We start from the raw sequence: 26028 nt of genomic DNA, 5'->3' as shown, positions 1-26028 counted from the left end.
AAAGGACCAAGCAGCGTGCCCAGGAGGAGCAGGGATCCTGGGCCTGGGAGGAAAGCTAGAAGTGGAGGACATCCTGGATGTGGGACAAAATCATGGTAGGAGACAGAAGCCATGGAAGCAGGCGGAGGCAGCGAAGGAGCAACAACGACGACACCGGGGTTCGCTGGCCACGACGGAAGCCCGAGAGGCAGCCTCAAAAAAGGGAGCGGCACACGGGGTGGTGGCACACAGGGTGGTTTGCGGAGCCAAGGTGGGAACCAGAACCAACTCCCTGTACTCACCGTGTGGAGTTGGTCACCGTTCAGGTGCCATGTTTTCCGGTTCTACGCACCGTGTCTCCAGTGCGCCTCCACAGCCCGGTGCCTTCTGTGCCTCCCCCATTGAGTCAGGTTTTGCGGCCAGAGTCCGCACCTTTGGGGGTGGGTACTGTCACGCCCTGACCATAGAGCTTTTTATTCTCTATGTTGGTTAGGTTGGGGTGTGACTAATTTGGCTGCAGACAAATAAAACAATCTCGCTCTTTTGTCCAATCTCATCATGTAGTCTTTACGTGCGCTCGAGCATGAAATGGTTGGATGGAAACCTGGTTAAAGAATTTAGAATTTTCTGTAACACTATTTGGATAGTCCCATGTAGATGCTCAAACTATCAAGAAACTAAGAAAATGTCAACTGCTTCTCTGCTGATATGTTGGTCTATAGATGCTCAATTAACCATCTACAGATGGACTATCCAAATAGTGTCACCAAACTTTCTATTGGAAACATTGTCCGTATATGAGTCTGCAGCGATTAGACAAAAACTGGAAAATTAGGAGCCACACATTAAAGCTGCAGCCATGATCAAAAGCCATTAACTGTTACAACCGTTGTAATGCATTTTAGAACATATGTTACAGCTTTATTTTAGTGCACCTGACCTCTCTCGCTTACCTACATTACATTCAGAATATAGTGTATGTTACAATTATTGATTTATTTATTTATTTGGAGTGGATATCAAATCTCAACTCTCGCTTATCTCATCAAGCCCTCCACATTGTTTACATGCTGACTGACAGCGGCAGTACAGAAAGAGCCATCTCTATTTCTATTGAGTTCTACTGAAGGGCAGAACAGCTAAAACATTTGTGTGGTCAAAAATAACATCCACTGGACCTGGTTTATGTCAAACATCAATGACAATGAAAGGAAAACATTTACAACCTCTAAAGAATGTAGGGTTTTCGATTGGAAAAACTGTCCCATGTGAGGCTATGCTGCGATTAACAAGGCAAAGATGGGACAATGTGGAGCCACACATTAAAGATGTATCTACGAGAAAGGCCTTGCAGCCATGTAAGGGCATGAGTTGGAGACAACCTCAATGATGGTAAATACCTGTAAATGCAAATACCCATACATCATTAATCTTGCTTCAATAGGTCTATTTTCAGAGACAAAAGCTTGGGCTTAAGCATTTTCCCATTATCCAAGCCCATCAGGAAATTTTTTATTAAGTCAAAAGTGTGGATCAGATGCTTGGGATAACTCGTAAATCAAACCAAATAACAACATAATTGCATCAGCCAACCTGGGGACATCATTCATTACAATGTCACCTTCTAGCTAGCACAACAGCAATCCTTGCTGAGTTGAACTGGACATGATCAGCTTAGCTCTCGCTGACGACTGTGAGGAGAGCGACAGGTGTGTCTGTAATGTCTGGCTCTTCAGTTTCCTCCACCTGTAACATGCATAAATGTAAGTATTTTACCATACAAGTGAACAAACTTCAGATGTTAACAGTTAAGACTGTATGCAGGAAATACTTACATTCCAGTGGTTTCCTCACAAAGGTAGATGGGGAGACCACAAAGGGCAGCAGTGCGCCTGGTGTTCACGTCAAGTTGCTCCTTTTAAGAGTGACACACATAGTGCAGAGTAGAGTTTAAAATATAGCTTGTCTATGGTCATGCACTGTTATGGTGAATAGAATAAAATGAATGCTCAGAGTGGTATTCCATTTTCACCTACCTGGAGATCATAGATCCTTAAGACACTTCTCATAGCCTCTGCTGCATGGCCTGTCAGTTCTGCCCTCTGCCTGAACAAGGCAATCAGAGTGTCTGTCTAGTTCGCCGTAAAATCGGCTCCTCGGATTGATCTCATTTCGTCTGCCTCAGTTTGTCTATTAATGTTAGATTTCTCTCTGTCTTTGAAACTTTGTTGATATTTTGCTGTTTCAGCTGCTTAAGAGACTCTGGGTCTTTCCCTCTTGGGAAGTATGGCAGGAAGTTTACCTCACCTCGTCTTGGTCTCTTGATGTTTGAGTGGAGTGACTCTATCTCTGGGTTGTTTATGCTCCTCTTCACTGTATTCACAGAGACCTCAGGAACTCCAGCTCTGCTCAACTTGGTCCGATAGTTCCCCATCTTGAGCTTCTGACTTGTCGTCCATGCATACCATCCAGACTGACTCCCTGCTTCTTTGAGACATGGGTGCTTGGTAACAAGCACTTAGGTAGCCTTGCCTATTTCTCCCCCACTAGGATAGGCCTTGAAACGGTGTTTCGCTTTATCTACAGTATGTTCTCAAGAACGCCATGCTTCTGGGCTCTTGTTAATTTAATTAAGTCTTTCGAGTTCTCATAGCAAGTATTTCCCTCTCTAAGCAGGTGCTCAATATCATAAGAAAAAGATGGCACCAGAAAGCCATCAGGCCACTTCTCTGGGCGCTCTGGAGACTCTCTGGTGTGGGCCAGTATCTCTGTTTACAGTTCCGGTTGATCTGGCATCACTTTCTGATCTGATTACCTCCAGGACAGCTTTCTCAGGAAGCTCCTCAATGTCCACTAGTCAGTCAAATTGCCCATCTACAATCCAAAATTAAATCTAGAATCAGCTTCCTATTTTGCAACAAAGCATCCTTCACCCATGCTGCCAAACATACCCTCATAAAACTGACCATTCTACCGATCCTCGACTTCGGCGATGTCATTTACAAAATAGCCTCCAACACTCTACTCAACAAATTGGATGCAGTTTATCACAGTGCCATCCGTTTTGTCACCAAAGCCCCATTTACTACCCACCACTGCGACCTGTACGCTCTCGTTGGCTGGCCATCGCTTCATACTCATCGCCAAACCCACTTGCTCCAGGTCATCTACAAGTCTCTACTAGGTAAATCCCCGCCTTATCTCAGCTCACTGGTCACCATAGCAGTACCCACCCGTAGCACACGCTCCAGCAGGTATATCTCACTGGTCACCCCCAAAGCCAATTCTTCCTTTGGCCGCCTCTCCTTACAGTTCTCTGCTGCCAATGACTGGAACAAACTGCAAAAATCGCTAAAGCTGGAGACTCTTACCTCCCTTGCTAGCTTTAAGCACCAGCTGTCAGAGCAGCTCACAGACCACTGCACCTGTACATAGCTCATCTGTAAGTAGCCCATCCAATCTACCTCATCCCCATATTGTGTTTATTTATCTTGCTCCTTTGCACCCCAGTATCTCTACATGCACATTCATCTTCTGCACATTCTACCATTCCAGTGTTTAATTGCTATATTGTAATTAATTCGCCACCATGGCTTATTTATTGCCGTACCTCTCTTATCCTACCTCATTTGCACACACTGTACACTGCACTGCACACACCTCATTTGCGCACACACCTTTTCTACTGTATTATTGATTGTATGTTTGTTTATTCCATGTGTAACTCTGCGTTGTTGTATGTGTCGAACTGCTTTGCTTCATCTTGGCCAGGTCGCAGTTGCAAATGAGAACTTGTTCTCAACTAGCCTACCTGGTTAAATAAAGGTGAAATAAATAAAATGAAAATATGTGAACTGTGCACCCAACTGTGAAGCTAGCTGTAGTGGAGCTTCGGGAAACTAGCAGTCCTGCTAGTGATAGTGGTGGAGCCAGCACCTCCACACGTGGGAGATGTATCCACTCAGTCAAGTAGGCCTACTCCGCGACCCACAGCAACGCAGTCTTCTATGGACCAGTTTATGCCAAAGTCTATGTCTGTAGCAAAACAAGGCCAAATTGATATTGCATTGGCTAAAATGATTGGCACGGATTTCCAGACATTTTCGATCGTGGAGGACAGAGGTTTTAGAAATTATAGCAATAGTCTAAATCCAATGTACACAATTCCAAGCCAGAAAACCCTTTCACTTATTCCACTCCAGGTTTAAGAAGTTAGCCTTCAGTGATGCCAGAGCGATTGATGAGGCTCTTCTAAGAATAACCTCAGCAGCAGGGAGGGACAGCCCCGGCAGCCAGCTGGCTCAAGCACCAGGGCAACAGGAGCAGAAGCACCAGCAGTAGTGCCACAAACGTCTGCTGTTTAGATACTGTTTGACGAAAGAGCAACTGGGTATGCAGCATGAAGGAATCTCTCAGCAGATGCCATAATGGAGGTCCGATCCTATTTGGAGGAGCCCCTCCTCCAAAGATCTGCAGATCCTCTGAGCTGGTGGAAGAACAAGGCCTCTGTCTACCCATGGCTTACTAAAGTCATGACAGGGAGACTCTGCATAGTGGTCACATCCGTTCCCTCTGAGAGGGTCTCCTCAAAAACGGGAAAAATAATTACTGAGAGAAGAAACTGCATCAGGCCCTCAAATATGAAGCAGCTTGCATTTCTGAATACAAATCTCTCATAAAAGCTAAATATGTTCACCATTGCTGTATGCTGCTGGCTATAACATGGCAATAAAGAACAGAGAGAAAAGAGGGACCAGTTTAATGTTTTAAGTGGGATGCTGCAGTTTTGCACATTGTTATTTATTTTTCTTTGATATGGTACAATATTATTTTATTATGTTGTTCAATTGGTATTTGTTTTGAATTATTACATTTATATGCACTTTGTTTATAAACATTCAAAAGTTATACTTTAAATGCAAATGTTTAATAGCATTCTTTTTCATAACCAACCAATGCATTTTTAAATACATTGTGGTTAAGGTAAAGTATGATTTCATTTAATAATTGAATTAGAATTGTTTTAACACCAATCATAGTCAAACTATCGCAAACTGTTTGACTTGAAAAAATAAAATATATATATTTTTTTTAACGAGCCGTTTGGGAGCCAAAAGAGCCGGCTCTTTTTTGGTGAGCTGAACCGAATGAGCCGGCTCACTGAAAAGAGCCGGAATGCCCATCACTACTGTTAACACCAATGGCACCAACTACTTTCTGCTGTACATTAATGATTAATAATACTCCCAATGAAAATCCAAAAGAAATATCTCAGCATGTTGCCCAGTTTTATCAGAAATTGTATACATCAGCCCAGCCAACTTCCAATATGCATATTTTCTTAGACAATGTAGCAAACATTGCTAAGAAGATAGATAATGATTTCAGGGATTTTTGTGATGATTAGTTATCTGAAATTGAGATAAAAGACTGTATTAAAAGCCTAAAGGACAATAGGTCCCCTGGAAATGATGGTTTAATAAGCTAGTTTAATAAAGCATTCAATGATAAATTGATTCCTTTCATTGCTATGTTTCAAGAATAAATAGAAAAAGGGGAGTTACCGGCTTCCTTAAAGCAAGGTGTAATTACTTTGATTCCCAAACCTAATAAGAATACTCTTTACATAGACAACTGGAGACCCATTAGCCTGTTAAATAATGATTGGAAATGATTTGCCCTTGTATTTGCTAAGAGGTTGAAACAAGGCTTGCATCATATAATTGATGAAGAACAATCTGGTTTTATGCACACCAATATCTCTACCTGTACATGACCATCTGATCATTTATCACTACAGTGTTAATCTGCAAAATTGTAATTATTCGCCTACCTCCTCATGCCTTTTGCACACAATGTATATAGACTCTCTTTTTTTCTACTGTGTTATTGACTTGTTAATTGTTTACTCCATGTGTAACTCTGTGTTGTCTGTTCACACTGCTATGCTTTCTCTTGGCCAGGTCGCAGTTGCAAATGAGAACTTGTTCTCAACTAGCCTACCTGGTTAAATAAAGGTGAAATAAAAATAAAAATAAAATGCATGGTCGACACATTAGTAATAACATCAGGTTGATCATAGATCTGATCGACTATAATGACCTCATTCTTGATGATAGTTTTCTTATGTTTGTTGATTTTTATAAAGCTTTTGACACTGTAGAACATGAGTTTATGTTCAAAGCAATATGTTTTTTGGGGTTTGGTGACTTGTTTTTGAAAGCAGTCCAAACTTGATATAGTGGTTGTACTAGCTCTGTAAAATTATCTCACGGGACATCCCAAAGATTTGATATTGGCCGTGGAATTAGGCAGGGCTGCCCAATTAGACCATTTTTATTTGTTACTCAAATTATGGCTCTTCACATCAAGAAAGGGGATTTTCAAGGTGTTTCAGCACTTGGCAATGAATTTAAACTATGTCAACTGGCTGATGATGCCACTATATTCATATTTTTCTAAAGCAGTTTCCTGTATTGAAGACTTTTCCTTCGTTTCGGGTTTGAAAATTAATATCAATAAGTCAGTCTTATTTCCACTCAAGGATTGTGTTTTGCAGGAAGTTTATGGTATCCCAATTAAAGATAAGGTTACTTATGAGAAAACAAAGAAAAAAATTGAACCTCTGGTTGATGAGAGATATTTCGTAATACGGTCGGGTTTTATTATCCAAAGCTGAAGGGTTATCCAGATCGGTTTATGTCTCGTTATCACTTGACTTACCCCCTAAAATTGTAAAGGACTTGGATAAGATTCTTTATAATTTTCTGAGGAACAAGCCTCACTATCTACGAAAAGATATTCTCACTAATATCCAAGAACAAGGAGGTCTTGAGGTTTTAGATTTCAATACTCTAAATTATACTTTTAAAATAAATTGGATTCTGAAGTATGTTAAAGAACCAGAGCAGTATTTGGAATGTCTTCGCTAAGTATTTATTTGACTCTGTTGGTGGTTTAGAATTTTTGCTTCAATGTAATTTTGATGTTGATACAATCGCAGTAAAGTTGGCCAAATTCCGTAAGCAGGCAATTTTAGCTTGGATGTTAGCGTATAAACACGATTTTTCCCCTCGCGGATACTTTTTATGGAACAACAAAGATATACGATTTAAAAATAAGTCTATTTTTTTCGTAACTGGTTTGAAAATAAAATTATTTTGGTTGGTCAGTTACTGAATGAGGATGGATATCTACTCTCATATGGGGAATTCCTTGATAAAGTTTAAATAACCCCGAAAGAATATGAAATTGTTTTTGATGTGATTCCAAGGGGGGTTGTATCTCTTTTAAATTCCTTTGTGGTTGATGTAAGTAACATAGATTTACATAAAAATATATTCATTGGCAATAGTAACAAGATAAATGTAGTAATAAACAGATTAGGAATATTGTTTGTGATACTACAATTCCCTCGGCAAGATTATTTTGGTCAAATATCTATGGTGATATACAATGGAGGAAAGCATGGAAAATTGCTAACAAATATTGTATCAGTAACAAAGTAAAGGAAATTTCATTTAAAATGTTACATAGAATTTATCCCGTGAAACATGTTTTGGAAAGAATTCCAAAACAGAATTTTTTGGATTGACATACAGAAGTTTGTTACAAAAAAAATAGGAGCGGTTGTACTGGTTGTACTGGTTTTAATATAATTATTTTTTTATTTTTTTTGCACGACATCTTCATAGAACTCGCTAATAACTAAGACTCAATCAACATGCAAACGTTAACTGTCCAATGCTAAAAAAAAAAACTAACCTGATTTTCCTCTTCGGTTTGACGTTGCCAATACCGGTGCTGTGCCGGAAAGCTCCCCACTGCCAGAATTCACTCCCCCTCCTTCGCGTGAACGCGCACGCACTTACTTCTTCATTGCTGCGACTTGTTTGAACGCGCACGCACTCAATTCTTCATTGCTGCGGCTTGCTTGCTATTTGAGATTTCTCATCACGTTTTAAACTGCGTTTCATTATATTTTTTTTATGTCGGTTTGATCGCCGGGAGGCACTAATAATGTCTGCAGTTTTCGTTTTGGCTATTTGTTTCAAGTGTTTTAGTCTATAAATAAATCTCTTTACCAAAATTCGTGATCTCTCCCGTGTCTTATTCAACTAGTAGTTGTTCTGAAATACTTGCCTACATTTTACTCCCTCCTCTATGTTTAATTAAGATAACACACATACATTAATTATTAATTTCGGTTGCCTATCATGATGTGAAGTTTGTTCTATAGAAAGTATTTGACTCTGATGTGTGCCACAGAAAGTATTTGACTAGCCACTAAATTAAGGAAATTAGAAGGGGGGGAGGGGAATTAGGCAAGGCCATTTTATTGCTATTTTCTTAACTGCAGAAATTCTACTTATTTTCCACCATAATTTGCAAATAAATTCATAAAAAATCCTACAATGTGATTTTCTGTTTTTTTTTTCTCATTTTGTCTGTCATAGTTGAAGTGTACCTATGATGAAATTTACAGGCCTCTCTCATCTTTTTAAGTGGGAGAACTTGCACAATTGGTGGCTGACTAAATACTTTTTTGTCCCACTGTAGTTACATTAGTAGTGCCCTTCCAAGAAGGCTCAAGGTCATTGGCCACAGATAAAATCACGTTATACAGTTGAAGTCGGAAGTTTACATTTAGCCAAATACATTTAAACTCCTGACAGTAAAAATTCCCTGTTTTAGGTAAGTTATGATCAGCACTTTATTTTAAGAATGTGAAATGTCAGAATAATAGTAGAGAGAATTATTTATTTCAGCTTTAATTTCTTTCATCACATTCCCAGTGGTTCAGAAGTTTACATACACTCAATTAGTATTTGGTAGCATTGCCTTTAAATTGTTTAACTTGGGAATGTTTTGGATGGCATTCCATAAGCTTCCCACAATAAGTTGGGGGAATTTTGGCCCATTCCTCCTGACAGAGCTGGTGTAACTGAGTCAGGTTTGTAGGCCTCCTTGCTCGCACACACTTTTTCTGTTCTGTCCACACATTTTCTGTGGGATTGAGGTCAAGGCTTGTGATGGCCACTCCAATACCTTCACTTTGTTGTCCTTAAGCCATTTTGCCACAACTTTGGAAGTATGCTTGGGGTCATTGTCCATTTGGAAGACACATTTCCGACCAAGCTTTAACTTCCTGACTGATGTCTTGAGATGTTTCTTCAATATATACACAGAATTTTCCTAGCGCATGATTCCATCTATTTTGTGAAGTGCACCAGTCCCTCCTGCAGCAAAGCACCCTCACAACATGATGGTGCCACCCCCGTGCTTCACAGTTGGAATGGTGTTCTTTGGCTTGCAAGCCTCCCCCTTTTTCGTCCAAACATAACGATGGTCATTATGACCAAACGGTTCTATTTTTATTTCATCAGACCAGAGGACATTTCTCCAAATAGTCCGATCTTTGTCCCCATGTGCGGTTGCAAACCATAGTCTGGATTTTTTATGGCGGTGTTGGAGCAGTGGCTTCTTCTTTTCTGAGCGGCCTTTCAGGTTATGTCGATATAAGACTCGTTTTACTGTGGATATAGATACTTTTGTACCTGTTTCCTCCAGCATCTTCACAAGGCCCATTGCTGTTGTTCTGGGATTGATTTGCACTTTGGGCACCAAAGTACGTCTCTAAGAGACAGAGCGCGTCTCCTTCCTGAGCAGTAGGACGGCTGCGTTGTTTATGGTGTTTATACATGCATACTATTGTTTATACAGATGAACGTGGTACCTTCAGGCGTTTGGAAATTGCTCCCAAGGATGAACCAGACTTGTGGAGGTCTACAATTTTTTTCTGAGGTCTTAGCTGATTTCTTTTAATTTTCCATTGATGTCAAGCAAAGAGGCACTGAGTTTGAATGTAGGTCTTGAAATACATCCACAGGTACATCTCCAAATTATGTCAATTAGCCAATCAGAAGCTTCTAAAGCCATGACATCGTTTTCTGGAATTTTCGAAGCTGTTTAAAGACACAGCCAACTTAGTGTATGTAAACTTCTGACCCACTAGAATTGTGATACAGTGAATGATAAGTTAAATAATCTGTCTGTAAACAATTGTTGGAAATATTATTTGTGTCATGCGCAAAGTAGATGTCCTAACCGACTTGCCAAAACTATAGTTAACAAGAAATTTGTGGAGTGGTTGAAAAACAAGTTTTAATGACTCCAACCTAAGTCTATGTAAATGTCCGACTTTAACTTTAGAAACAGTAGTAATAGTAAAATAATAATAAATAAAAAATCTGTACTGTGGGCGGAAAAATAAAGTTTAAATATATAATTCAACATGAGTGCATATCCATAACCACAGTAACTGTTATAATAATAGAAAAAAATAAGAAGAAAATGTATACGTTTATAATAGTATAATAAACAAAACTATGCCTGAATATGCCTCCATGAAGAATCCCCTCCGCAATAGGTCCCTTCGCCCTCAATAGGACACCCCGGGCACCTCACCTGTCCCCATCAACCTCCCCCCACCCCTCAACCACAAAACACAATAATGATGACAGAAAAAAAAGAAGAAAAAAAGACATACCCAGATATATATATACACATACACACACTGGTACAGTACATATACATAAACATATTCACAGGACACTCGACTTATCTCTTATCTCTTTTCCTACATCAGATATGCAGGTGACATTTCCACCTGGATGACAGCACATAATCAGCAAGACGGAGATGCTCTTCATCCGAGGGAATGCCTGCCCATTCTCAGATGTTAGCTCATCCGAGATGATCACGTCATTTACATTCCTGCCCTAACCTGAACGTTCTGCTTCTTCCTCCACACCACCCAGCGATGCCCCCAAGATTCTAAGTCAGAGCCTTGTCAGCTTCAGATTTGACTACTCCAACTCACACCCTGCTGGAATCCCTGCATTCTCATATTCCCCTCTGTTATTAATCTCTATATTGTAATCAATAAAGTGTTTCAAAATGCTGTACTTTTATTAACATATATGCTCAGATCATTCCTGAGAGAGAAGCGGTGTAATATCTCCAGATGGGCGTGTGGTACCCTTCCTCACACATGCCAACAAGATGTTACTTCTTGTGGGGTCTTTGCTTTGAAAGTAAGTATGAGAGTATAAGTAATGTACAATTAACCTACTGGAAGTATACTGACTAAAAGGCAAAACAGAACTGTCAAATTATATTATAGCTGTGTCGTTGTATACTTGCGAATTAGAATCTTAAGTGTAACATAGTTTTGTTGGGGAAAACTGAAATTCCCATCAAATTATTTTCCCAGTTTGCTGAATGTGTTCTGAACGAGGAATCTATTGTCTTTTCAAATACGAAAAAAGATGTTAACATCATGAGAGAAGAAATAGTAGTCACTCTCCTCCAAAACACAGGTATGTTCAATTTCTAATTTAATATAATTGTAGATAAAAAAACAACAACATTTATATGGATCTTTTAAGGCTATCTTTGATCCAACTTCTGACTTGAAGGCCACTAAAACACATGTATTTAAATAATTATGTTACAAGAAACCTAACCTTGTTCCCTGTTTGCTCAGAAAAATACACGTAAAGATGTATAGACTACTTGATATTATGTTTTGCTCGATGACCTGAGCCAACTGTGCCACTTCTGTGGGGAGGTGGACAATAATGAGGAAGACACTGACTGGGTAATTGCTTGTTCCCTTCTAAAGGCACATTTTTAAGAGCACGAATTTGTATAAGTAGTAATATTTATAGACGTAGTATCATCCGCTTTGTCTGATAATGAAATAATTGTCATCCAAGAAAATGTATTTCATTTTTTTTATATGTTAACATTTTCATCATACATTTCAGATTGGTTGTGACCGCTGCCCTGTTCCACCAGTCCTGTATGAAAACCATACCATCATTGGAGGATTATGTCTGCGCTGCCTGTGAGGACTAGGTTAGCCTTGAGTTCCAGGCAACGGTATCGCCTGGAAAACTTTCCATAAAAAGTGAACTGAATGTTCAGTCAAGCTGTTGAAGCTTTCCACTATTTGTTTATGTTATTTATTGTCATTTTATATTTGATTTATTGTAATTGTATATGTTATTATGCAAAGATCGAAATTTGTATTTCTTATTTAATGTTTTTTTTTAACAAACTCAACTTCCTGTGATGTTTTTGTGTTATTGTGTGATAATATTTGTGTATTATCTTCATTTTCTTAAACATTACAAAATGGTTCTAAAATAAATGTTTACGTTTCTTTATACTCTAATTTTGCTGCCTGTGGCACACACTACTGGTCAACATAAACTACCAAAATGATTCTGAAGTGATTCTGGCAGGGGGGAGCTTTTAGGCACAACACCGGAGCTAACAAACGGGACTATTTAGTTCCAACCACACACTAAAAGCTGTTTGAATATACAACAGTTGTCAAAACAGTTAATTAGCCCCTTACTTCAAAATACTCCGCCAGACGTTTGTTCCTCTTCCTGGGAAAATACTTAACGGTATTTGAAATTCCCTCGCTTGAATCGAGCAGCTATCTCTGTCAATACATTTTGAGACGCACCACAGTGCAGAACGTTGTTGACGCACATGACGTCAGACGTCGTCGGGCTGTACAATAAAAATATATTGAGTACAGTTACAATATTCAGGTAAAATAGTTGAGTTCAGGAAAAGTAAATGCTACATGCACGTTAGGGTAACCCAATACTTTAGAGTCAGGACAACGACTTTCCACGTAATGAGTTGACATCACTTAGTTTTTGTTACTGCATGACACTGTTAGGGTTTACAGTGTACCCCCTCAGCCCCTACCCAGATGGTCATGCGTCATCCCAATCTTCGCTCTCTCTCTCTCCCACTACTCTCTCCTCTTCTATCCTGTCATCTTTCCCTTCTGCTAAATCCTTCTCCCTCCTGTCTCCTGATTCTACCTCTTCGACCCTACTCTCCTCCCTTCTGGAACCTACGACTCGCAATGTCCACATTACTCCTGGCTGGCTAGGCCCTCCCCTCCTGCTCCATGGCTGCTCTGTGTTTGCTGCTAAAGCCACTTTCTATCACTCCGAATGTCAAGCTTCTGCCTCTAACCCTAGGAAACTCTTTTCCACCTTCTCCTCCTCCTTAATTCTCCACCCTCTCCTGCGATTAATAAGGTTCGGAGACCTTCTCCCGTTCCTCACATCCCTGACCACTGGCTGCGTCCCCTTTGATTTCAAAACTGCCAGAGTCGCTCCCCTCCTCAAGAAACCAAGACTTCTCTGATGTCAAACTACGGACTGGTATCCCATCCTTTCTCATCTTTCCAAGACACTTGAGCTTGCTGTCTCTGACCAACTCTCTTGCTATCTCTCTTGGAATGATCTTCTTGACCCTAACCAGTCAGACGGATCACTCAGTCGAGACTGCTCTCCTCTGTGTCTCGGAGGCTCTCCGCACTGCCAAAGCTGACTCTCTCTCCTCTGTTCTCATCCACTTAGATCTATCTACTGCCTTCGACACCGTGAACTATCTGATCCTCCTCTCCACCCTCTCAGGCCTGGGCGTCTCAGGCTCTGCACACTCTTGGAATGCACCCTACCTGGCAGGCCGCTCCTACCAGGTGGTGTGGAGAGGATCTGTGTCTGCACCACGTACTCTCACTACTGGTGTCCTCCAGAGCTTGGTTCTAGGCCCTCTCCTCTTCTCTCTATATACCAAGTCACTCGGCTCTGTCATATCCTCAGATGATCATTCCTATCATTGCTATGCGGATGACACTCAACTACTTTTCTCCTTCCCCCCTTCTGATACCCAGGTTGTGACACACAACTCTGCATGCCTCGCAGATAGCTCAGCTTGGATGTCGGGCCACCACCTCAAGCTCAACCACGACAAGATGGAGCTGCTCTTCCTCCCAAGGAAGGCCTGCCCGCTCCAAGACCTCTCCATCACGGTTGACAACTTAGAACAGCATAGAAATAATGTACATAGAATATATCTACTGGTTATTAGACTTGCTTTCAAGGAAAATGACAGACCTATAACTCACATTTCAATGTGAATTTGGTCAGGTCACCCAGAAAGTTACATATTGCAGCTTTAAAAAAAGATGCTGCTTTGCAGTGACTAGGGAAACTGTCCGTACAGAGTCTCTCACCCCTCAACAGTATCTCTCACCACATTGCTAACTTCCCAGGTCTTGCCTTGTAAGGCTCCTTTGAATAGGGCTCCTGTTATTGAAGATCGTGACATTTTTGACTTTTCAACTGAAAATGAAACGGGAAAGGGATCTATTTCTCAACCTTCTTACACTGTTTATGGACCTAACTTGCCCATAATGGGACTACTTTAAGGGAGGTTACTCTACTTTAAGGGTTTACAAATAGGCTAATTAGACAGTTAACTAATAGGAAGTTTGTGAATTATCAGTAAACAGTTATTATTCATTGATTAAAATTGTATGAAATTGTATGTTGTTTGCCAAGTAGTGATCTTATAGGGTGTTATTGGCTGTACGGTAACAATAGGCTTATACAGGTGATAATCCATTACAGTGTAGCCTTAAAAGCCATAATTTAGCAAACACAAAACTGACTCACAATTTATACATAATGAGTTGGAAAAAAAACACAAACTAAGAATTCAATCACTGTTAATAACTTACTTTTAAACAATTTAAAACCTAACTTAGACTACTCTATAACATATAGGTAGGCCATGACTGTGCACTTCTACCCCTAAGAGTCTAGGCCTACTACTAAACCCACCCCCCCACAATCCCTTTCTGGGGAATGCAATGTTTCCACAATATAACCTGCCCTAACCTCTTTTGGTTCATGAAGGAAAGGAGATAAGGAAAGGAAATGCTTAAAGATTTTTGGAACCTGGACAATGTCATGCAGTGAAGCAAGGCACCCCTCCACACTGTTGCTATCAATAGCTAACCATATCAATCTTTCACTTTCTGAGAACCTAACATTCAGGCTTGACCGAGAACAAACCTTGTGCAAGACATGGAGCATGTGCACAGATGGACTTATGAATAGTTTTGTGCAGTTTCCTGATTAGTTATATGCATTCTGTTGGACTCTGACCCTGATATTGGTGGAGAGTGGATAGTTGGTATGAATAGAGCTTATTCTTCTTCCTCCTAATTTCGCGCTCTCGGAGAAGGGACTGAGAACAGTGGAGAATTTGAATAAGACTAAATCTACGGCATAGACTTGTATAAGCAATGAATAATGATTTGAAGAACTCGAATATGTAGAATCCCAGATAATTCTTCGTCAGACCATTTTGAGTGACTTTCTGACTGAGGCGGGCCGCGGGCGACTCTATTGGGGCTGTTGGAGTCAATCGGCCCTATCTGCCACTCCCCATTCAGCCCTTCACGGGAGCGCGCCGACTGGCTGTGTCACGCAAGCCTACTACGGAGAGGCGAGCCACAGGCACGGAATTCCGAGGAGGAAGTTACTGGGATTGGAAAAACAACCTCAAAACTAGCTGCACGAATAAAGGTGTAGGGGCGCTCCTCTGTAGGAATACAAAAGTGTTGGTTACTATGGACTAGTGGTGGTCGCAATCGATGGAGGCGGCGAGAAGTTTCCTGTTTCTCCGGTTACTGCTGGTCGGACTTTCGGGCGCATTGGGCAGAGAAGGTGGGTCTCACGTTGGATCCTCTTCTCTTTAACACAGTGTCGGAATAATTCAAATAATCAAATGTGATAGGCCTATGTAAAAACCTTGGAATATTTGAAAAACATGTGAATTCTCGAAATTGTGGGGAGTTCAACTCGACCCAGAGAGCATGACTTTGTGCTCCGACAATAGACCGCATTCCTATGCGAGTCCAACCACCCCCCCTCGCACTGATTTCAATGTTGTGGCTCGAGATTTATTAGCCACTATTGATAACGACACAAACGGTTAAAATGGAAGCGCAGTAAAGAGCTGGAGTTCGCGCTTAATTTGGCAATGCTGTTACAATTTAACAGTTGTTGTGTTAAAGTGTATAGTGACACAGAGTAGTAGCATTGGAGTGAAACAAGTAGGCCTTAAGTAGCCTACGCCGCCAAGAAATATGAGAACCTGCTTAGCAACTTTGTGTGAAAATGGCACTTGTACGTATAGTTGAGAAGAGTTCACTTTTGTGGTAAACAAAATCAAAACAACAGTGATTGCATTGTATGCTCCAAGGGCTCATGACGAGGTCAATTATTCACTGCTTGCGCTAAAGAGAACATTGTCTCATAGAACAGACCACTTGTCACTCTTGAAACTGCAGCACTTCAAATATTAACCAGTGAAAACTGAAAATGGAAGAGCAAAACATTCTGCAAACACATAGGTCTACATGTAGGCGACCTCTTTCCAAAGGGCACCGTGCATTCATTCACAACAACCAAGCTATTACTGTACACTTGTATTGATGCAATTGTTGTATCTCCAACTGTTTCATATCAAATTCAGTCTTTGTAAGAAGACTAAAAGGAATCACAGATACAAACTTTCTCAATGTAGGCCAATAGCTAGCCTACATTATCTGTTATTATCTGTAGCCTTTTCTTTGACATGGAGGCATAACTGACTTATTGCATTTTGGATCTAAAGTTCAGTTGATTTAACAGCTCCCACAATTTACACCTAGTCACCAGCTGCAGACAGTGCATAATGAGATTCAAAACTGCCAGGGGACATGATACACAATAACATTGGTCCACGACTGAATGCAATCACAAGTCTGGTCAGAATTGGTTGACTATTTGCACAAACCAATTACAAAAAAATGGTTTGTGGAGAAGTCAAAGTAGTGCCAAGCTCTATACAAAACTGAGATTGGAATTGAATCAGAAATCAATTATCTTTGAAAAAGTGGTGTGTGTTTCATTAGTTGTTTTGGTTCAAAAACATACACACACACGTAGCTACTAGTCACAGGTGACGTGGTTACCAAGTACAATTGCATTGTCTGTAACAGGTCTGTACAGTTTTTGTACCAATCAGTCTCTATCTTCTTTGGAAGTGAATCATTACCACATTGGTGTTCATAGTAATGTTTTCATTGCACTCAAAGCACCACATTCGAGTCATGTAAATATATTCATATTTTCACTAAAACACCAATAGAAACCGAATCTTACTGAGCTAAAGCGGGAAGACTTATGGATACAGAAAGGACACACACACACACCCTTGTTTTTGAAAGGTCGATATTCCAAAGGTCAGCTGTTGGGTTTTGATATGCAACTGTGCTCGGGTTCCTATTATACAGGTGGGAACACACTGAAACCTTTGGCTCTATGTCAATGTGCACACTCAGATTAGAGCATGTAGCTTTCTGTGTGTGTGTTGGACAGTCTTCACAACCCTTTAACTCTCACACTCCAGTGCACCCATTGATTGAAACTCATTTGGAGGTGATTCAGCCTCTCAACTTAGTATCACTCACTCTAGTTAAAACTCAATGAAGCATGATGACTCGCTAGTCTGGACACGATGCAACTTAACTGACTAATGACTAGTGTATCCTCATATCTGTAGCGTGATCCCCACATTTTCCAGCCTCAGAATACATTTTTAAAATACATTGGTAAAACTGCAGCCTGCAGGTATACTGCTAGGAGTAGTGAGCTCCGGAAGTATTAGGACAATGACACATTTTGTTGTTGTACTCTGTAGTCCAGCACTTTGGATTTGAAATGATACAATGGCAATGAGGCAGACTGTCAGCTTGAATTTGAGGGTATTTTCATCCATATCAGGTGAACAGTTTAGAAATTACAATACTTTTTGGTACATAGAATTTGGAGTATCTACACAAACAGTATCATTTATCAGCAACCATCACTCCTGTGTTCCATTGGCATATTGTTAGCTAATCTTAGGTTTATCATTTTAAAAGGCTAATTGATCATTAGAAAACCCTGTTGCAATTATGTTAACACAGCTGAAAACTGTTGTCCTGATTTAAAGAAGCAATGAAACTGGATTTCTTTAGACTGGTTGAGTATCTGGAGAATCAGCATTTGTGGGTTTGATTACCGGTTCAAAATGTCCAGAAACAAATCTCTTTCTTCTGAAATTCGTCAGTCTATTCTTGTTCTGAGAAATGAAGGCTATTCCATGTGAGAAATTGCCAAGAAACTGAAGATCTCGTACAACGCTGTGTACTACTCCCTTCACAGAACAGCGCAAACTGGCTCTAACCATAATAGAAAGAGGTGTGGGAGGCCCGGTGCACAACTGAGCAAGAGGACAAGTACATTAGTGTTTCTGGTTTGAGAAACAGACACCTCATAAGTCCTCAACTGGCAGCATCATTAAATAGTTCCCACAAACACCAGTTTCAACGTCAACAGTGAAGTGTGTTCTTTTGCCCATCTTTTTATTGGCCAGTCTGAAATATGGATTTTTCTTTGCAACTCTGCCTAGAAGGACATTTCTAAGTGACCCAAAACTTTTGAATGGTAGTGTATATACAAAGTATGTGGACATCCCTTCAAATGAGTGGATTTGGCTTTTTCAGCCATACCCATTGCTGACAGGTGTCTAAAATTGAACATTGGCAGTAGAATTGCGTTACTGAAGAGCTCCGTGACTTTCAACATGGCATCGTCATAGGATGCCCCCTTTCCAACAAGTCAGTTCGTCAAATTTCTGCCCTGCTAGACCTGCCCCGGTCAACTGTAAGTGCAGTTATTGTGAAGTAGAAACATCTAGGAGCAACAACTACTCAGCCGAGAAGTGGCATGCCACACAAGTTCACAGAACGAGATCGCCGAGTGCTGAAGCACGTAAAAATCATCTGTCCTCGGTTGTAAAACTCAATGCCTAGTTCCAAACTGCCTCTGGAGGCAACGTCAGCACAAGAACTGTTCGTCGGGAGCTTCATGAAATGAGTTTCCATGGCAAAGCTGCCACACACAAACCTAAAATCACCATGCGCAATGCCAAGTGTCGACTAGGGTGGTGTAAAGCTTGCCGCCATTGGACTCTGGAGCAGTGGAAATGCGTTCTCTGGAGTGATGAATAACGCTTCACCGTCTGGCAGTCTGACAGACAAATCTGTGTTTGGTGGATGCCAGGAGAACGCTACCTGCCCGAATGCATAGTGCCAACTGTAAAGTTTGGTGGAGGAGGAATAATGGTCTGGGGCTGTTTTTCATGGTTCAAGCTAGGCCCCTTAGTTTCAGTGAAAGGCAATCTTAACGCTACAGCATACAATGACATTCTAGTCGATTCTGTGCATTCAACTTTGTGGCAACAGTTTGGAGAAGGCCCTTTCCTGTTTCAGCATGACAATCGCCCGTGCACAAAGCAAGGTCCATATAGAAATGGTTTGTTGAAATTGGTGTGGAAGAACTTGACTGGCCTGCACAGAGCCCTAACCTCAACCCCATCAAACACCTTCGGTATGAATTGGAACGCCGACTGCGAGCCAGACCTAATCGCCCAACATCAGTTCCCGACCTCCACTAAATGCTCATATGGCTGAATGGAAGCAAGTCCCCGCAGCAATGTTCCAACATCTCTGGGAAAGCCTTCCCAGAAGAATTGAGGCTGTTATAGCAGCAAAGGGAGGACCAACTCCATATTAATGCCCATGATCTTGGAATGAGATGTTTGACGAGCAGGTGTCCATATACTTTTGGTCATGTAGTGTATGTCTCCATTGAATGTCTGGTTTGTGCGTGTGGCGATGGCCTGCGCCAGGGGAAGTGTAGCTCTGCAAATCTTAATCACACACAACCTATTATTTGGGAGGGAATACTATTTCTAGATCAGTTATTCTACACCTCACTTTCCTGAAGCTGATCCTCTCCAACGGACTCGGAAGTTGTAGTTAAAAATAGATGAATTAGGGGCAGTTAAAGGGGTGAGTCAAACCAACACCTTAACCGTTACTCTAAGAGGTCCGAACCTCTTGACTTGACACTCGCTGGATCAGGATTCAAGTCCCAGTCAATTTTTTTCTCCCATCTACACATTGGTGTCAGAAGTGCAAGGAGGCCATCTGAGAGGTGTGTGTGTGTACATGTGATGGACTTGGTATGGAGGAGCGAAGGATGGGGGTAGTGTAGCGACCTTAGCCCAACACCTAGCAAGCTCATCAAGAGGTTTGAGCCTCTTGGCGTGATGGTTAAGGTGTTGGCTTGACAGTCGCTGGAGCCAGGTTCGAGTCCCAGTCGGGGCTACCTCGGATTCACTACAATACACTTCTATGGTTGGTTTCAATAACTCTACCCTAACTGCCCCTAGTTGACCCATTTTCAGCTACAACTTCCGAGTTCGTTGGAGAGGAAAGTCAGCTTGAGCCAAAGTGAGATGTAGAATCGCATACCTACAAATAGTATTCCCTACCAAATAATAGGTTTTATGTGCAGAGCTACGCCTACCCTGGCTCAGGCCATCACTCCCGCCAAACATGCACAACCAGACAATGATTGATTGGAGACAGTTTGTGCCATTTTAAATAACCTTTCCTAGGGTTTTATACCTACAGCAACTCTAGTGGATAATGCTGGAAATACCGGTAAAAACAAAGTGCCCCAAAAAGGGCCCAAAAAGCATGGCCTTTATTATAAGCTTAATATATATTATTTCATAACACAGCAAAAAAAAGGACACTTGAGTATTTATTTCTATGCGTATGAGCATTGAAATGATTGAACATATTGGTAGCACATTACTTAAAGCCTGCAGGTATAGTTCTTTACAAGTTGTTATAAGCATATATGAGCCTTTTTTATCTATTTTTTTATTTAACTTTTATTTAACTAGGCAAGTCAATTAAGAACTAATTCTTATTTACAATGACGGCCTCCGCCGGCCAAACCCTAACCCCGACGACGCTGGGCCAATTGTGTGCCGCCCTATGGGACTCCCAATCACAGCCGGTTGTGATACAGCCTGGAATCGACCCAGGGTCTGTAGTGACGCCTCTAGCACTGAGATGCAGTGCCTTAGACCACTGCGCCACTCCCCAATGTCTTTATAATGTCTTATTTTTAAAGTTTCACAAGACATTATAAGACAGTCAGTCAAACATGCTTGTATGACAAGTTTGACAATGCATTATAACTGCTGGCTTAATGTTTGATTGGCCTACAGTAAAATACATCCACGTTTTACCTGTGGACAAAACTTCATCCCTGTTGATAGAGACGGAGTGAAAAAAGACAAGGATACGACTGGACTCTTGGATGGATTCTACTACAGCATTCAATTTCCGTTTTGTTTTTGAAGCAGGTGCGTTTGCTGCAACGTTTCTGTCCTAGGACCTTCCACAGGCTGCGGGCCAAAATAAAGTGAACAATCAAATGCAATAGAGCTACATTATGTGCATTGAGGTTCTCAACGCAAGGGATGTCTACAGTGAAACGTTGTACCTGCAAGAAACTATTTTTCTGATACCGGTCCTCAGATTGGTTTGGAGGAGCAATCATGCGTGTATTGTGTGTGTTGCACTCTGCCTGCCATTGTATTGACGTGTGTGTGTGTGTGTGTGTGTGTGAGACAAAGAGTGAATGTTCATGCGCATAGAGTACGCTCTGCACTGCAGCAACAGGTACATATCCTGTTCTTCCTGTCAGTTGAGCAATACCTGTTTGTACTTTGCAAGGGAAAGAAGGAGGAATGCTTTTGGTGGGAGTTAGAATAGAAATGTATGTTTATCCAAGGCAAGTTGCTAGGATTAGGGTTGTTGGGGAGGCAAAGCCCACCTGAAGGTGCAATCTGTAATTTAGTTTCTGTTGAGTGGACTATGTACAGGACTGAGTGGGAGGGTCTTTGCGGGCGGGTGTACTGATTGGCTGAAATAGAACTATGTTTGTTTTTGTGCTTTTCTTTTACTAGCTTTGATTGTTCATTTGTCATGTGGCCATCAGAGTACAAAGGGATTCCAGATTTCACCTTTAAAGGATGTCTGTTTATCTGTCGGACAATACTAAGGTTTTGAAAGGAAGATGTTGAGTATCTTGGGGTAGGAGGTGATTAGGGTTCCAGTGAAGGAGGAAGTTGAAGTGGAAGGGGCGGTACAGCAAAGGGAATTGTTTTGGTGTGTCTCGGTGGTGGCAGCTTTTCCGGGTTGAATGAACCTACACCTGCAGTAACATTGCTGGCAGCCGGGAACGTTGTTCTTGTTAGTCAGTGCACACAACGTACACAACACACACACACACACACCCTTTGCTGACTGGCAGGCTACCCGTGCAGGTTTGGTTGTGTTAGTTTTCGAAGGCTCCTGCAGTACAGGTATAGGTCACATTCAATTTACATTTAGTAGGTACTCTCCTCAAGCTGACCCAATTAGCCTGTCAGTCATGGTTAATGCTTGAAAGACATTTGGTACACTCCAACAATGACAAACCAGAAATCAGTTGACTTGAGAGCTTATAGCGAGCAAAGGATTTCCAAGTTTTATGTTGGAAGAAAAATATTTTGATTTTAAAATGTAATCTTGAATGACTAGCAATCACATTTCATTAGAAGTTGACGGTTCCCAAAAGTATAGCTGCCAATGTTTTGAAAAGACCCTGAGACTTGAATCTTGAAGTATGCTTTACAAGAAGTAGAAGGACACATTAACTTGAAACATTTTATTAAACCTCAATGGCGTTCCATCCTCACTTTCATAAAGGCAAATGTAATCCATGAATGTATACCCAAACACTAATAATTACTCTCTCAAATAACGTGCAGTTTCATTTTCAAGCAAATGTGTTTGACAATTGCATTCAACTGTCATGATAGACATGGAATAGTCCGGGGTACGTGGGCTCTGTAGTTTTCATGAGGTTCTCAATACTGACCGAACTGTTTGGTGTGTTATTTTTTTTCTTCTTTTTCCCAGAAAACTCCACCACCTGGGTGGTTACTGCAGAAAGCGTTTGGCAAATGGACGTTTCCAAGTGAAGTTGCTAGGATACGGTGTAGAGAAGCGCTATGTAGCCAGCATTAGCGATCAGGGAGCACCTCGGTGAATGTGTGTTTGTTTAAGTGTCAGTGGCATTCCTTTGTTGGGCACTGACACATGCATAACGCCAGCACTTGTGCCCGTCTGAGAAAGAAGGGAAGAGAGGGAGGGATGGATGAAGGGAAGGAGATGGTGAGGGAGATCTGAAATGAGGAGAGAGAGCTAGAGAGAGAGAGTGAGAGTATTTACAGTAATTGGTTGGATAGGGAAAGGAAGGGGTGGGTTTCTACTCAAGGCCAAAGTCGGACAATGAACAAAACACGTACACACACACACACACACACACACACACACACACGTGTGAGTGCGTGTGTCCATGCAAGTGGGAGTGAGTTTCGGCTCGATTTAGTGGGTCAGTAAAGAAATGAAAGCAGTTTCGAGAAAAAAAATCAAACAAACTCCTCTTTAGCTCCCTACGAAATATTTTACATGACCAAGTCAGTATAACATAGGAAGTTTAAGTATAAGAAGTTTAAGTCACTTGATCATTTGAAGTATTATTTGCAGTCGTAAAGTTGCATGGCCTTTTCATGCTCTATCAACTTTACATGTCAAGCTATCCTTACTTACACAAAATATTCTTCGACTAATAAAAGATAGTTAAGTCAACTTCAACAGTTGCCAGTTTAACCTACTATTCCTAGTTGAATCTACTTCAACTTCAGTTATATCAACTTTATCCTAACTAACACCTAATTTAATAAAACAAAGTCAAGTCAACTTTACAGTTTGTCAGTATAATGTACTATTTATAGTTGAATCAATTGAGGTTTTAGTAGAGATAACTGGCCTCCATTTTGAAAAATGATGTAATGTTTTCAAATCATCTAACTTACAGACCAGTTAAAAAGCCACCAGCCAACAGACCACTTTAACTACAATAACTCGATCAGTTTCCGTTTGACTCGTTACTTTTTTTTTTTTACATGTGATTGTGTATCTACCTGCATTGAATGCACTAACTGACTTCGCTCTGGATTAAAGCATCTGCTAAATGAGCCAGGGTCAAAAGTAGTGCGCTATATATCGCTGAATGATGCGTCTTGTCGTAGAGATCCGGCGTTTACAGTAAGGGCGCGATAGTAATCAACTGAAGTTGCAAACTTTGAACAAGAAGATGTCCTGTTTGAGCTACAGTCATGGCATTTTGTACATGATTGCATATCCTCACGTGAATCAAGTTTACCGTAAGGATCTATAAGCTCCGCCCATTCACAAGTCACAACAGGGAATCGATTTGAGCATTTCACAGTCAGTTCATTGACGTTGACTATTCTGTTACTATAGGTATAGTCGAGCGAGACTACGGTACTATATGTATAACTGTCCCTCGTCTGCCCATAAAAATAAATCATGTTTTATATCAATGCATCTCCCTTTCAAGCAGTGGAGTCTCTGACATCCCATCCATTGTGAGCTATCATAGTTTTGATTTCCAGTGAGGGGAAAAAATACTTAATTGTTTTTTTCTCTCTCTCTCTCTCTCATCAATCCATGCAACATATGTTTGGATAACGACCTGTTTACTGTTGCCTTGTATAGCATCTAGCATCTCCCACAGTCACACACAGTCTTTAGATGAACAAACATTTCCCTTTTTGCAGCTAGGGCTGTGGCGGTCATAACATTTTGTCAGCCGGTGACTGTCAACCATTTTTAAAAAGTCTAATAAATCTATTATAATATAGCCTACACCATCACAATAAATACATTATTTATTTTAGACAGGTCTAAAGAAGCATGATATGAAGAAAATGTAGTTTATTTGAGAAGAACAGAATAGCATACTCTGTGTTGTCCTTATGTTAGGCCCTGATCTGACTATGCCATATATGGCTGTGGGCTACACTAGTTCATTTAGCAGACAAGATTTGCTTAGAGTTCCGTAGCATCATTTTATAGTATGAAGAATACAATTGAACGTAGCTGAATAAAAGCGAGAGGATATTTTCTCCTAAATGTTTCATTTTAATACATTCTCGGGCTGCATGATGCGATTTAATGATGATTTGAAAAAAGTCGCACTGAGCTCTGCTTAGTTTTTTTTGCGCACCCTGTTTCCCGGCTGCATCCCCTTTGTGTGGCCATAATCCCCCTAAAAAAACATGCCTTTTGCGGCCAGTAGCCATCATGCCCTTGGGCTGAATATAATAATTATAATTCCCTTCTCCCTGCTGCGTGCCGAAGGACCTCTCACTCACATGGATCTCAGTCACATGATCAGGTCTTTCTCACATGCTACAAGTGAAGACAGACATATCTGGGACGCAACTGCGCTTCCTTATCCAATTCCGAGGCGCATATTGACAGTATTGGAAGAACTGTCCACATTTCCTTTTCGTCAGCCAACAAGATGAGTAGGCCAAACGAACAGCAAAAAGCACTAGCCTATGTCAATCTACTCTTCCCCCATAGTACAAAAGTTTATCTATTCTGGGCGAGAAATAAATATTCCAAAGAAAGTCCGGGACAGTTCTGGTCCCAAATTAATGCAATGAGCCTGACGCAACAGATGGAAACGTTTACCTTAAAATGTTGATAAACTATTAGGCTATTTCTTCACATTATAAACACAGCAATGCGCACACGGAAGTAGGCTATAAGCACAAATGTTCTATTAGCAGGAAAACACCATTCTCAAAAGTGACCACTATTGCGATTATGCATGTAATGCATTTTTATGGCGAAAATGATCTTCCCCAGTCTTGAAACTCACGTGCTGCGTACGTATGCCAGTTAGGCTCTACAACCATTGTAAAGCGGATTAATGTGCTTCATTTTAAGAAGTTATTTGGCCACTAGTTGTGATCCCTATAGGCTAGGCTACATGAGGTGTGTGTGACTATGATTTTGAAGAAGTTGCACAAAAGTTGCCTTAAGCTGGGCATCATTCACAAGTGATCGGCTGTACTTGTCACCCATCAGACTGTTCTTGATTTAATCTTGTTTTTACAAACACTAAATAATATATGTGTGAAATTGATTTTGATTTAGAATGGATCATTATCATGCACCTGTCTCGAAACAGGAGCAGCGGGGAAAAGATACATGTCATCTATGCACATAAATAGAGACTGGAGGACGCTTTTCTCGTGGTCCATTTTCATGTCAGTCAG

At 40.9% G+C, this 26028-nt stretch overlaps 1 protein-coding gene and 1 pseudogene across 2 annotated transcripts in view; one reads left to right on the top strand and one right to left on the bottom strand.

Moving 5' to 3' along the window:
• Positions 1 to 1029: 1029 nt before the first annotated feature.
• Positions 1030 to 2511, bottom strand: LOC149976625 (uncharacterized; annotated as a pseudogene).
• A 12402-nt stretch (positions 2512 to 14913) lies between these two features.
• Positions 14914 to 26028, top strand: part of erbb2 (erb-b2 receptor tyrosine kinase 2) — a 39144-nt gene continuing 28029 nt past the window's right edge. For both annotated transcript variants that reach the window (XM_021565444.3, XM_021565443.3), the window contains exon 1: positions 14914 to 15596. In XM_021565444.3, coding sequence (XP_021421119.3) covers positions 15524 to 15596 — 73 coding nt within the window. In that variant the 5' untranslated portion in view covers positions 14914 to 15523. The remainder of the gene's footprint in view (positions 15597 to 26028) is intronic.

The sequence above is a fragment of the Oncorhynchus mykiss genome, chromosome 16, assembly GCF_057628025.1.
Source record: "Oncorhynchus mykiss isolate SJ-2025 chromosome 16, ASM5762802v1, whole genome shotgun sequence".
Classification (NCBI taxonomy): domain Eukaryota; kingdom Metazoa; phylum Chordata; class Actinopteri; order Salmoniformes; family Salmonidae; genus Oncorhynchus; species Oncorhynchus mykiss.
This window is presented reverse-complemented; position numbering and strand designations above follow the sequence as displayed.